The sequence below is a fragment of the Prunus dulcis genome, chromosome 2, assembly GCF_902201215.1.
Source record: "Prunus dulcis chromosome 2, ALMONDv2, whole genome shotgun sequence".
NCBI lineage: Eukaryota > Viridiplantae > Streptophyta > Magnoliopsida > Rosales > Rosaceae > Prunus > Prunus dulcis.
Window position 1 is genome coordinate 21,849,778 of NC_047651.1, and position 13,348 is coordinate 21,863,125.

The 13,348-nt window shown below is 38.2% G+C and overlaps 2 protein-coding genes and 1 pseudogene across 2 annotated transcripts; all 3 read right to left on the reverse strand.

Annotated features, from left to right (window-relative positions):
• Nucleotides 1-72: 72 nt before the first annotated feature.
• On the reverse strand, nucleotides 73-5,142 carry LOC117617246 (protein NEDD1). Its single transcript, XM_034346545.1, has 10 exons — nucleotides 4,761-5,142; nucleotides 4,417-4,529; nucleotides 4,025-4,285; nucleotides 3,816-3,920; nucleotides 3,392-3,457; nucleotides 2,927-3,148; nucleotides 1,794-2,372; nucleotides 1,054-1,656; nucleotides 518-694; nucleotides 73-443 (listed from the first exon to the last, which is right to left on the reverse strand). Exons 1-10 carry the CDS (start codon nucleotides 4,924-4,926, stop codon nucleotides 336-338), a joined length of 2,400 nt encoding a protein of 799 aa, XP_034202436.1. The 5' UTR covers nucleotides 4,927-5,142; the 3' UTR covers nucleotides 73-335.
• Nucleotides 5,143-5,757: 615 nt separating this feature from the next.
• On the reverse strand, nucleotides 5,758-9,921 carry LOC117617646 (serine/threonine-protein phosphatase PP1 isozyme 4). The gene is made up of 4 exons (XM_034347106.1): nucleotides 9,151-9,921; nucleotides 7,464-8,023; nucleotides 7,153-7,375; nucleotides 5,758-6,169 (listed from the first exon to the last, which is right to left on the reverse strand). Exons 1-3 carry the CDS (start codon nucleotides 9,350-9,352, stop codon nucleotides 7,187-7,189), a joined length of 951 nt encoding a protein of 316 aa, XP_034202997.1. The 5' UTR covers nucleotides 9,353-9,921; the 3' UTR covers nucleotides 5,758-6,169; nucleotides 7,153-7,186.
• A 975-nt stretch (nucleotides 9,922-10,896) lies between these two features.
• LOC117618377 lies at nucleotides 10,897-11,949 on the reverse strand (annotated as a pseudogene).
• Between the last annotated feature and the right edge of the window lie 1,399 nt (nucleotides 11,950-13,348).

The following is a 13,348-nucleotide window of genomic DNA, read 5'->3' on the forward strand; positions in this document are numbered from 1 at the left end:
GCTTGAACACCACAAGGAAGAAAAGGAAAAAGAGAATAAAAAAACTGCATAATAGCAGAAACATCGTACTCGTGATTGTTCACCGAAATCAAAGCTTTCATTCATTAGCATGAAATGTTCACATCTGTACATGTTCACAAACACTACTTCCTATAACACTTTGCATTTCTACCTTTTTTCTTTTATCCCCACCTCACCGGCTGAGAGAAGCAATTCTAGTCTACCTATAGAACAAAAGCCAACTGATGAAGAGCAAATTATAAAACAGAAACAACATACATATTCCAAATCCACAAAAAAAAAAATTGAAATAATAATACAATCTTCACCGGTGCTCAAAGCAATTGCCGGAGCTGCTGGTTTTCTTTCCGGAGAGACTTAACTTCTCTCATCAGCTCAGCTTGGTTTTCCAGAATTGCACTCATCACATTTGACGTTTCCATCTGTGTAATGGTTTCCAGAAAATGAATGAGGAACTAAACGAAAACAAAAAGAGAACAAGATAGCAGTTGCATACCTCTTGCATATGAAATTGTCTTAAAATTTCTATATGAAGGTTCCTCATATCTTCGTGTATGGATTTCTGAAAAGAATCAAGAGTTTCTTCCAGAGTACGTTGAAAAATCTGAAATGTAAAGGAATTTCCCTGCTGTGGATCTTGTTGAGGCACATTTTGGAGATGCGAACTTCCACCCTGTCACAATTATTGTCGTTCAGTAAACTATGATAATCTAGTATCAATATAAAAAGGCAGCATGACAAACAACTGTGATAGCTTCTCCTAATGGATTCTATTACTGGTTTCCAATTTGAATGGCAGCATAAAATCAAAAGCACTCATTTCAAGTGGGACCCCATCTGTTACTAAGAACACAAAAAGCAAAGCATGTACCATGCCAAAGCACTAAAATAATCTTTCCTGCTCTATGTTGTTTTCTTTTTCCTTTTTTTTTGAAATAGCCTATTTAAATGCAAAACCCGACAATCAATTATCTATCCGACCAAAAAAAAAAAAACAGATAATTACTTATCTAATAAGCATGTTATCCATACATTCATTGCTGGAAGAATCCCTGATTCTGTGGCAGTTGATGAATCTGACTTTGACAACAAGCTATTCAACAGTTCTTCTCTGCCTTCAGCTCCTGTTTTCTTTGTTTTTGGTGAACCAACTGCAAGGGATGTTCTGTCATTGTAGGAAGATGTAGTGCTTATCCTCTCTGCATAAGTAGAGAATCTCCGAGGCAGGGCCAAAGATGTTGGTGAATCAAGGTGCCCCATGATGCCTTTGTTACCGGGGGACATAGGCATCGCACTCGAGGAAATGTGTTCTGGAAATCCTAATGAAGTCTCCTGATTGGAAGACACATCTTTCGTGCGCAAGTTCGGATAACTTGAGCCTAAATTTGCAGAAGAGCTAATACTAGTAAGACTTGCTGTTAAGGACATATCCGGTAATCCAGATAAAATTGATCCTGACGTCTGAGCCGACATCCCAAAGCGAGATGGAAAAGTGATTGGCTGACGCAGGTGAGTATACTTATCGGATAATCTCTCACCACCCCAAGCTTCTGGAGGGGTGATGGATGAGTCTTCACTCTTGGAAGATGGAGCAGGAGTTGATTCTAGTAGTGCAAACGACGATTTGGTGTCATCCTGCACCAAGGAATAAAGCAAGATCATCATTCAGAACAATGTGTCATCCTGCACCAAAGGTGCTCATTATAGTTCAAAATATGAATATTTGCATTATGCATTCATCCAAAAAAGCTAAAGATTTGGATAGGTGAGACCTGTTTAGAACTTGAGCTGGGCTTCCAGTCAAATATTGGATGATCACTGGCCCCATCCTCTGCAAAAGGGAATCTCCTACTGGAAGAAGGAAACAAAAGTGAGGAAGGCTTCTTATCTGCAAGCAAATGGTCCTTCTTTGATCTGTCATGATCATCCCACAGCTTGTCAAGTGTAGGTGTGATTGGATGGACATCCACAAGAGGGGAGAACACCTCCATATCATCCTTGAAGTTATAAGTAGATCGAGGAGCATGCAATCTAGACAATGTTCCACCTGGCCATAAATGGCCTCGATGTGGTGTCTCCTCTGCAGTAGATACATGAAGTGTGCTTGAAGTAAATCCACTGCCAGGTGCTGTAACTGAAGATGTCTCCGCAGATAAACTTGAACGGCCTGGATTTCGAGAACTAGATACTCCCATAGATAGAGGAAGGCTTGATGAGGTCACAGAAGGAAGCGGGTCAGGCATAAGTATTGAATCTTCAACAGCATCTCCTAAAAGAGCGGTCTCGACAGTACAATTGCTTTCGTTTACAAGGACAGGTTTTGACCTTTGCCAGCATAGACTTGTAACAGCCTGATGAATACTGTAAGTGATTAGTACAAATAGAGTTAAGAAGAATTCTGATACAAGAAAAAGTTGAAATCTTTTGGCTCAACAGAACCATGTCATTCATGTAGACTGCTAGTTAAAAGCTAACGAACTATTGTGTGTCCCTATGAGAACATCCTTGTGATAAAGCCACCTAACCAGGGTTGGTAGAAAGTTTGAATCAGGACATAGAGACAAAATATATGCCCCTAACCCTAATGGTAAGGCATCTTGATCCTTAGTGATGACAAACTAACAACAGCATAGTGTTAAATGAAAATGCTAGAAAACAAATTGCCAAAACTTTTAGAGACAACACAAGTTTCTCCAAAATTCGCATGTTTCAGAGATAAAACACTTTAGTTTATTAATCTATTAAGCTGCTGTTCAAGGAACAGTGCCCTGATTATGCAGGGATCTTCTGAGCCTAATGCAAGCAAACAAGAATGTGTTCTGTATGAGGACGCGCCAACACTATGCATCAGACAGTGATGGGAGGACCACAAAAAGGAGCGAGAGAGAGAGAGAGAGAGAGAGACCTCTGAACTACTATAAGCACGAAGAACGGTGAAAGGTTCTGGTTTACCACGGACATCATAGAACACCACACGACCACTGCTTGTTCCAGCTGCCAGTACCCAGCCGTCATCTCTAAATGCCAATGAAGAGAAAGGTGCCTCATAGGAAATACAAGATGAATGTCGTCTAGACCCTGAGTCGTAAGTATACAACTTCTTATCAAGCCCAACAGTAGCAATCATCTGTCAAGAGGAAAATATTTTCCATATCACAATGCTTAATCTCTCTCCGGACATTCGGACCCTTAGAAAGCTTCACTATTTCATAGAAAATGATAAAATAGCCTTCATCTTAAACGTAGTGGTTCAAGCCGGCAATCAATCAGAATCAAGAAATAAAAAAAAGGAACCCCCTCGGCCAAGGAACCGACCCGAAAGGAAACATTATGGACTGCAATATGTAAAGTTAAGGTGTACTTATCAGACCTTGTCATTAGATGGTGAGAAACTGATACCAGCAGTTGGCGCAGAATGCTGCTTCAACCAAGACACCTGCATAAAAAAAGTTTGAAAAGGAAAGAAATGAAGAAAAACCAGTTTAATTATAAGCACAAAATGAAAAACTAAGAGAAACAAGAATCAGTAGGAAAGAAATATAGGAAGTTTGTCAAAGGGTAAATTTGACAGCTAATGTTATCAAAGAACAAGATCAATGCTTCCTTTGGGTTTGGGAAGAAGGAACAATTGGACAAAATACAGAATGGTACACACTTTTAATTTCCATTGACCCAAACGGAAATGTAAACCCAAAAGACCAAGAAAACTCAGTAAAGCATTGATGTTGGTACATTTTTTTGTTTTTTTGTTTTTGGAATAAACTTGTAGAGAGATTCATTAACATACTGCAAACCTTTGGGCTACGACCGGTTGTGTCCCACAAATGTGCAGACCCATCATCACCTGCTGTCACCAAAAGGTGTCGGCTAATCCGGGAATAGTCAAGCACTCTTAGTACCTGGTCTTAAAGCCCAGCAAATAACCAATTAGCTCAGAAACCAGGGACTCAAAGCCACAAAGACCAGGGTAATAATCAGCGGAAAGATGCAATGAGAAGACAACCTGTCCATTAGGGTCCTTGAGTTCAGCAGTCCTTGCACCAGATGTAAGGTTGTGAAGTATTAAATCCCCATCGACACTAATGGAAGCTAAGTGCTCATCTTTGCAATTGTACATTGCACCCGTAATTGTACTAGAATGACCCCTCAACCATTTAATACAGCGCTTTCTTTGCAAATCCCATATTCTTACAACCTGACCACTTCCACCAGAACATATGTATCTAGAAACCTTGTTACTGAAGCTGAGAGCCAATATAGACTCCTGCATAAATAGTTCAACCAGCAGAACATCAACTACTAAACCAACCCAGTCTTTCAAGTACTATTGTCTCCACTGTCACACCATTTTAACACACCATGTCTATTTGAATTATATAATTGTGATTGAATTACCTCAATGTTGTCTCCACTGTCGGTTCCAGCCACAGGAATGGTGCCCATGCTCTTCCCATTCTTATTCCACAAGGATATCTTCTTATCATCTCCAGCACTAGCCACCACCAAATCTGAAAATTACCAACCCACATTGATTAACAAAACAAATGCAGGATTTTTTTATTTAAAAAAAAACAGAACTTTATGATTATTTTCACCCAAAACTTTCTCATCTACAAAAACCTTGATAATATTCAATTCTTACAAACACAGATAACAAAAATCAAAACCAACACTATGAAATCCATAACCCATCATCCCATTGAGAGAGAGAGAGAGAAAGAGAGAAGGTAGTGACTGACTGGTGTGGTTCCACTTAAGCGAATTGACATGGGAGCCAGGAGAAGGAGTGTAGCTCAAAACGCAGGGATCGCCGGACTTGACCGAGACATCAAAAAGCTTGACAGTGTCACCTCCACTTGCTGCCAGTAACGCCATCGATGGATCCAAACCTGAATTCATATTCATTCTCCCTCTTTCTCCCCCAACTTTCCCGATTTGGTTTTTCTTTCCTTCTTTTTTCTATTATCTCTTAATGAGAAGCTATACCTAACCCCACATCCAATTTCCCGGAAAATCCAGTGATTGGATTGTCGGGATTTTTGAGAGTGAGGTCGAAGAAATTATGAAATGGAAGAGTTAGTTTTTATCTTTATTTATTTGTTCACCTTCTTATTTTTTTAAAAAATTTGGGTTTTGAAATGAAAAACCCTACTGAAATCGAAAAAGAGGGCGAAATTTAAATGAGAAAGAGAGGTAATAAGTGGGCGGGCCATGAGCCCACAATTATTTATTTATCTTTTCCTTTTTTCTTTGAAAGGAATTTTTTTTTCGGAGAGGGTATAAAACAAGAGTTTAAAGTACATTTTTTAAGGCTAAAATGCAGCAATGATCCTTGAACTAAGACCCGACTTTACATTTCATCCCTGACTTAAGGCATTGAGTTTTATGACCAATAAGGCGAAAAAAAAATTCAAATTTCAGCGAACCACAGCAGATGTGAACTTGGCTTTTGCATACAAACGAAACTAGGCAGCTTCATACGGATTACGTATCCGCAGCAACAAAAAATACGGATTATGTATTTCAGAATCAAACCCAGATCAAGCATTTCCACCATTTTCACATTTCTACAAGCAACTATTTGCTCATTCAAATTCCTCTTTTTTGAAGAGGATATTGGCAAATTGTCGGCCACAAATTGGCCATATCTGTCTTCTTCAAATTGCTTTAAGATTGGAAACAGCAGCAATCATAAATGGTTAGCAGCAGGACAGAAACACGAAGCCATGATCCCCATGATAAGATGCAACATATACCCACTAATAACAGTTGGACCATCTCTTAACACCAAAATAAGCTCAACACCAATGAGTAATATTACTAATAATCTGAGAAAACTGAAGACTTCTTTCGGGAGTGAAATGCGGCCATTTCTGTTGGCCTCAATGGAAAGCACAACAATGAGTTGCCAGACCAATATATGTACACAAATGTCGCAGAATAAAGCATTACAGAGAAAGGTGAACGAGGAAACATAAAATTCTTCTGCCTCAAGCGACTCCAGAATATTTGTCCCGACACCCAGCTTCTATAGCCCCTCCCCAGCTTGAAGCACCGTACTCGGGATCTACTAGAGATAGAGGAAAGTTCTGAGGCTGGCAACCTTCATTTTCAGCCAAGTTGCCCAACAAAAAAAGGGAAAAAATGTCTGCACGAGGAAAAATAGATATAAAAATAAAAGTAAAAAAGAAGAGGAAAATGGCCACCAAAGTTGAGTAGCAAATAGCACAATGAGACTAGCATTGCAATTCATGAACACATGATAAAACAAGTCAAATCTACAAAGAATTGCATAACCACAGGGAAGAAAGCACAACACCAGAACTACAGGATCTTTTTACGAGCACATGGTTCATAAATAGTTAAAAAGGCTTTTGGGTATGAGATTGGACTGATTGGCTTTCACTAAGAGGAGGAAAAAAATACATGCAGTTGCCTTGTGTTTATGAGATAACATTGATCCTTTCACAGAATTATGTACTAAAAGACCACCTTCAATAACTTTTCCTTTCCCATGCCTCAATTTGCTCGACTCAAAAAGTGCATCTTCAGCAATTCAAGCAACAATACACGTCAAAATACAAAATGTGGATCAGCAAGTAACATAAAAACTACTGAGGTATACTTAATTTCTAAGGTTGAATCAAACAAGTTACCTTTTCAAAGTAACAACTTAAAAGTGTGGGACTCTTTACAGTTTTCATTTTTCCAAGAAAAGTGATCCAAAATGCTTGAAAGAGAGCTAGGAAACAAGAAAAACATATCTATAGTTTCTTGAAGACGATATAGGAAATCAATGGAACTTAAAATTACAAAGTAAAATAACAGTCACATATGATAGGTAATAACATTCACATATGCATGCACATTTATTTATACACATGCTGAAGAATAACAGAATTAAAGCAATAACAGAGACAGCATGATACACACACATATAAAGCTAGCAAGCCAATATGCATAATAAGTAATAACATCCACATATGACTGCACATGCACTTACACAAATGCAAAACAACCCAAAGTAATAGCATAGACAACATGATGCGAGTGCACAAACATACACATAGCTAGTGGACCCACGGACATGATTAATACCAAAGGAACAAACTGCAACAATAATCAGCTGACCTGGTTCAAGACTGGAGCAGTGGTATTGCAATCATCACATTTTTGTTGACATCATGAACTTTGTTTTTTTCTCGGCTGGCTTAAGAATCTGGAAAGAGCACATTAAGTTCTCATCTACACTCATCATTGCACCAGCATTGTCAAACTCACCACAGTAGTTGGGGGCTGAAAAAATTGTAACAAGTTGCCTGTCGGCAAAGAATTCATAACCATCCTCCACAACCTGGACAAAAGAAAATTTGTTTCAGTTCCAAAATGTGTAGCAGTGGCTTGAACAGAATGAAAGGGGGAGGAGAAGGAAAGTCAATAACCTGATGGGCACGACAAACAAGGTCCAAATCATGCTTCATTAAGAACTCTGCCACCTTATCGGGGCCAAATGTATATGAGACTCCTCTGTCATTCATTCCCCATCCCTTAACATCTCTACCAGGATCTGACCAGAGCAAATCACAAAGCAAGCCAGTATCAGGAACAGCAGTTGGACGAGGTAAGTTTCTGATCTGATCCAAGTTTGTCAAATCAGGGGAAAGACCACCATGCATGCATAATATTTTGTCATCTATAAGTGCAGCCACAGGAAGGCAGTTAAAGCTGTCAGTGAAGGATTTCCAAAGTCTCACATTAAATCGCCGCTTGCACTCATCATAGAATCCATATATACGATTAATAGAGGCACATTCATGATTCCCTCTTAGCAGAAAGAAGTTCTCTGGATATTTAATTTTATAGGCAAGCAAGAGGCAGATTGTTTCTAAACTCTGTTTGCCACGATCCACATAGTCGCCTAAGAAAAGATAATTTGCACTAGGAGGGAAACCGCCATATTCAAAGAGCCTTAATAGGTCACTGTATTGCCCATGGATGTCACCTGGAAATAAAGAGGAAAGTTCAGGTCAGACTAAAGTAAAAATGACTTCGAAACAACCATTGCCATGAGCTGCAAAGATCAACATAGCCACTTTATCTAGAGATAATACCTACAATTTTTTTTCTTTCTAAATATCCACAACTCTCAAAGATTTGGACTGATTTACCTACTCGTAACTCAACAGAGTAAAAATCTACGTGGCAAATATTTTTCTGAAATCCTTGTGATGTTGCAAAACAAAACATGACAAGAAATTCCGGTTCAAATTGTCTGAGTCAAATGTTTTACCATGATTTCATAGGAAATCCATAAATCGATAGGTTAATGGGTGAAGTGATCTTTAACTATCTCATACTTCATCAGGCCCTCCTCACCCCTCCCTGCGAAATGAAAAAGGGGAAAAACACGTGTACAGCCCCATCCACCCTCCCTTCCAAGTTCCACTATGCTTTTTAACATATCCTATTCTCAATGACTAATCAAGATTAGATAATTCTCCAATTATTTTCAATCTAAACGACATTGAATGAACCATTATAGCCTTTATTTCCCCAAATGAAGGTAGAAACCACCATTATTTTCACATGACATACAACCAGGCACATCAAGGATTTCAATTGAATTGGACAAACGATTATAAAGACAAAATACACAAAAGAACATATAACATCATCAATAAGCCACAATCTACTCACAACGATTACAACCATAACATTGAAGAGGAAGAACATCTATAACAAAAAATAAAACAGTATATTCACAAAACATATATTATTTAGTAATGTAGCTTGCCACACATAGCTGATTTTCTAAGCTACTTGTGCAGAATTTTTTATGTTCTCCCTTTCAAAGTAAAACTCTGAAATGGAAAAAAAAATGCAAATGGGTACTCTTAAACTATAATCTCAACCACAAAGAACTTCAACCCTGTGCTTTCACCATCTTTATTTCATATCAGGCATGCAAGGAAAGGGAACCCATTAGAATATATATGTATACATATACAAACATGCAAAACCCCAGAAGGGGAAAAAAGTCAATCCAATCTGTTGCGAGTCAAAATTTAGAAAATAAAATAGTTTGATAAATTAGCTGCATCAATGTATGTGGGTATGCAAATATGGTACCGCAGATTTTGATTGGGGCCTCCAGCTCGAGCAAATTGGGCTGCTGAAGAAAGATTTCTCTGGAAGCAACACAAAGCTGTTTGATCTCAGACTCCGAGAGCTGAACCTGCTTTCCCGGCCGGGCTAATCGGACCTCCGTGAGCCGTCTGATTATGTCATCGAGTACGGCAGGGTCAATCGCTCCCTGCCCTTGCGAGGCCATTCGATTCGATTTTCAGATCCTCGTTTGAACGGCTCAGATTTCCCGTCAGCTACAAAAGAAGAAACCCTAGAAATCCGAATTCGAGAAAAAGGGTCTCTCTTTTTTCTGTCTGAGCTGTTATGTCTACGGAGGCTCTCTCTGTCTTGTATGTGCGCTTCGAATTTGGCTTTTGGTTTGGTGGGTCAATTTTTTCAGTGAATATATTTTATAAAAATAAAAGTAATTTTCTCGGGAAAAAGAGTGGGAGACGGAAAAGGGAAAGCGAACTGGAAAATATGAGAATAAAATAGTGGGTTTTTTTAATTGGGGAGAAGAAAGCGTCAAAATATTGAAGATGGAAGAGACGGCTGCAACTCCTATGTGACGGAGGAGCCTATAATATCTGAAAAAGAAAAGAATGAGTAGGGCAGACGACGTCGTAATCCTCTTCCGCGCACAGTTCTGATCTGAACAATTTTATTGTTATCTGGTTTGGCTGGAGAGAGAATGGGCTTAAATTCTAAGCCCATCCAAATTTGGATGAGTTTGGTTAGGTTTTGGTTTTGGGTTAACCCAGCTACGTCGTTTTGGAACAAAAACTTAATTTCTTCCTTTTTGGTCAAAAACGTCTTTGGCATTGACATTTTAAAGATGGGGGTCGTTTTCTTTCTGTATTTGACTTGTTTGTTCATATTTTTCTTGGTTTGTTACTCAAGATTCACGCATTTTCAAAGGCACTATAGAGGGAAGGGATTCTCGGAACAACAAAAGAAAGGTGCTATAGGAAAATGAGGCATTTTGTAGAAAATAATAATTTCAACATATTTCTATGGAAAAATATTAAATTATTAACTTTTTTGGATGGTCCCTATTGAATTTTATTATTTTAGTCGTTTTTTTGTCATCTCGACCCACATACGGGTTTAGAATGTTGACAGAAAAGAAATTTAGTACAAGTGATAGTTTAAATTATAAAGGGATGAGGATTTCTCACACACACTATCAAAGTCTCTTAGGGTTTGAGCCTGAGACCACTAGTCTACAAGTTAAGACCATTTTCCACCGGGCTATACACGGTTGACAAAACATTAAGTGCAACTTGATTTCGATTTCTTGTACAATAACAAAATATTTTTATTTATTTATGAATATCGAAGATCGAAGAGGGTTTATTTAAATTTCGGACATTGGAAAGAGAAATATCACTAATCTATAAGAGTTACAAGCTAACCGGTACAATAACAAGAGATTTTTACCACTCGAATTTATACAATAGTGTATGGAAATAAATAGATTTGATCATGTCTGTTTTTTATTCTTTATATTGTGATTAAATCTAAAACTATGTCGTTTTTTAATTTTCCTAAACCCAAAACCCTTGAGCTTTATAACCAAAACGATATCCTTGTGGACAATCACAACAACACAAGAAGCGCAGTACATAATCGTATTTCGAAATAAAGTGTATTGTTTTTCGTGGCATAACATTTTTGTTGATATCATCAACCTCCCTCGTCTCTCCTTATTATTGCACTGTATTGGAATGTTCCAATCCAGTCGTCATGTTACGATCTCACCGAAAAATTAGTCCTCAATGTTGGCTTAAGAATCCGAAAACTGCAGATTAAGTCCTCATCTACACGCATCATGCACCAGCATTATCAAATTTACCACAGAAGTTGGGGGCTGAAAGATTGTTACAAGTTTCCAGTGGGCAAAGAATTCATAACCGTCCCCAACAACCTCCTGGGCACGACAGATGAGATCCAACTCGTGCTTCATTAAGAATTCGGTCACCTTATCAGGACCAAAGGTGTACGAGATTTCCATGTCTTCCCTCATCCCTCAACATCTCTACAAGGAGCTGACCAGAGCAAATCACAAAGCAAGCCAGAATCAGGAACATCAGTTGGACGAGGCAAGTTTCTGATCTGATACAAGTTTTCCAAATGGGGGGAGAGACCACCATGCACGCAAAATATCTTGTCGTGGACAAGAGCTGCCACCGGAAGGTAGTTAAACATGTCGATGAAGGCTTTCCAAAGTCTCACGTTAAATCGCGGCTTACACTTGTCATAAAAACCATAGATATGCGCAATTTACAGAACCACATTCTTGCTTTCCTCTGAGAAGAAAGATGTTCTCTGGATATTTGATCTCGTAGGCAAGCAAGAGGCACATTGTTTCTAAGCTCTGCCTTCCATAATCCACACAGCCACCTAAGAATAAGAAGTTGGCGCTAGGAGGAGAGCCCCGAAGTTCAAAAGTCCGCAATAATTTCGTAAATGGATTGATCTTGTTTTCTTATTTTAGCGAACAAATTTGGTGAGTGTGGCATCTTCTGAGAAAAGTAGCCAAAACTCAAACACAATATCATCAAGAGAATATTAACACAGGGTGGGACATGACATAAAAACACATACATATGATATTGCAGAGCTACTGGCCCCAAGTGAAGTCGTGCTGCTAGTTTCTGGAAACGAAGAAGATAGCTCTTGCTGTTGTGGTTTCGTATCCACGCAACCAGCAGCAGCAGCAGCTTGTGGTTTGTCATCCACAGCCAAAGTGACGCGTTTCTTAATGTACCCCTTCACGTTTGTGCGAATCCCACCACCCATTCTCTCTCTCTCCCCCTCAGTCGCTGTTCGGCAAGAAACCAAACCAAATCATCGGGATTCGGAAGCAATTATATAAAAACCAAATACACTTAGGACGAAATTAACATAGCCATTCACTATGTTATATATAGATAGGTTTCGAAATGCTATTGAATTTCAGATTAAATCCAACCACAAAATCATGCTATTGAATTGCAGATTAAATCCACCACTCATGGTGTGTGTTAAGGTTATATTGCTAGCAATCGAAAACATACTACTAGATTCAGAACAAGTAATTGGATAAAATTTTGAGTGTGAAGGTTACACAATCATCATGAGAGATACTAACATCAATTGTGCATCCATCCACACCACACGTGTGGATTGATTTGGCCGTTGATGCATACATCATGCATCATTCTAAGCCATAAATACATACGTACAAATATTTTTCCATTAATTCAATGTTTCCACATGAAGAAAATAAACAAAGTATTCATCAATTAGGGACTTTAAATCAAAGATGAGAAGATATATAATAGCATAGCATAGCCCAAATTCTGAAAGTGAAAAATATATGCACAGATATATAAATTTAAATAACTCGGAAACGATGTTATATAAGTAACTGGAGTTAAATTGAAGCTGATGAATGAAAAGAAAACTCAGAAACGACAGATTCAGAAGTTTACCAATTAGCGAGGTTTTGGGCGGACATGAGAGCTCTTGGTTCTGGTTAGCGGAGGAGCTGATCAAAGAGCTAGCCATTGACCAAACCAACCAAGAGCTTTTGGGCTCTGTTAACTTAATTTTAACTTAATTTTATGATATTTTGAATGTTTTACCATTATCTGTCTTTTGCTTTATATATATAGAAGTAGATAATGAAGCTTGCACACACACACAAGGGGACTCCAACCCCTTCAATTCACTTCCTCCTGCTGAAACTTATTCAACGTGTTGCGGATGAGTTTGTGATCATGAGCTACAACGTGCAACATTTATAACGTCTTTAAACTTTCTGCAAGTTAATTTTAATGTTACTCATAATTTCTGTGGTTTTTATTTAATTTTTACCGACATTGATATTTCCATCGATATATCCATATTTTTGGACAACCGATATTTCCAAAACTCTTGACATTTTAGACCTTGACCAAACCAACCAAGACTTTGACCATTTGCACCAGATTCAGAAGAAGTTATTTCCCTGCATGAATAGTAGTTGAAAGAACTTCTTATCACGAACAAATTTTGAGAGAGAGAGATGATGTCAAACTCAAATGGTTGGAGGCCCAAAAAATTTCAAACAAGCCCAGGATTATAACTTCAATCTTTTTCCTTTTTCTGTTTCTCTTGTAATTTCAGTGGTTTATGAGAAAAAAAAAAAAAAAAACAGATTAACTTTAAAAACTGA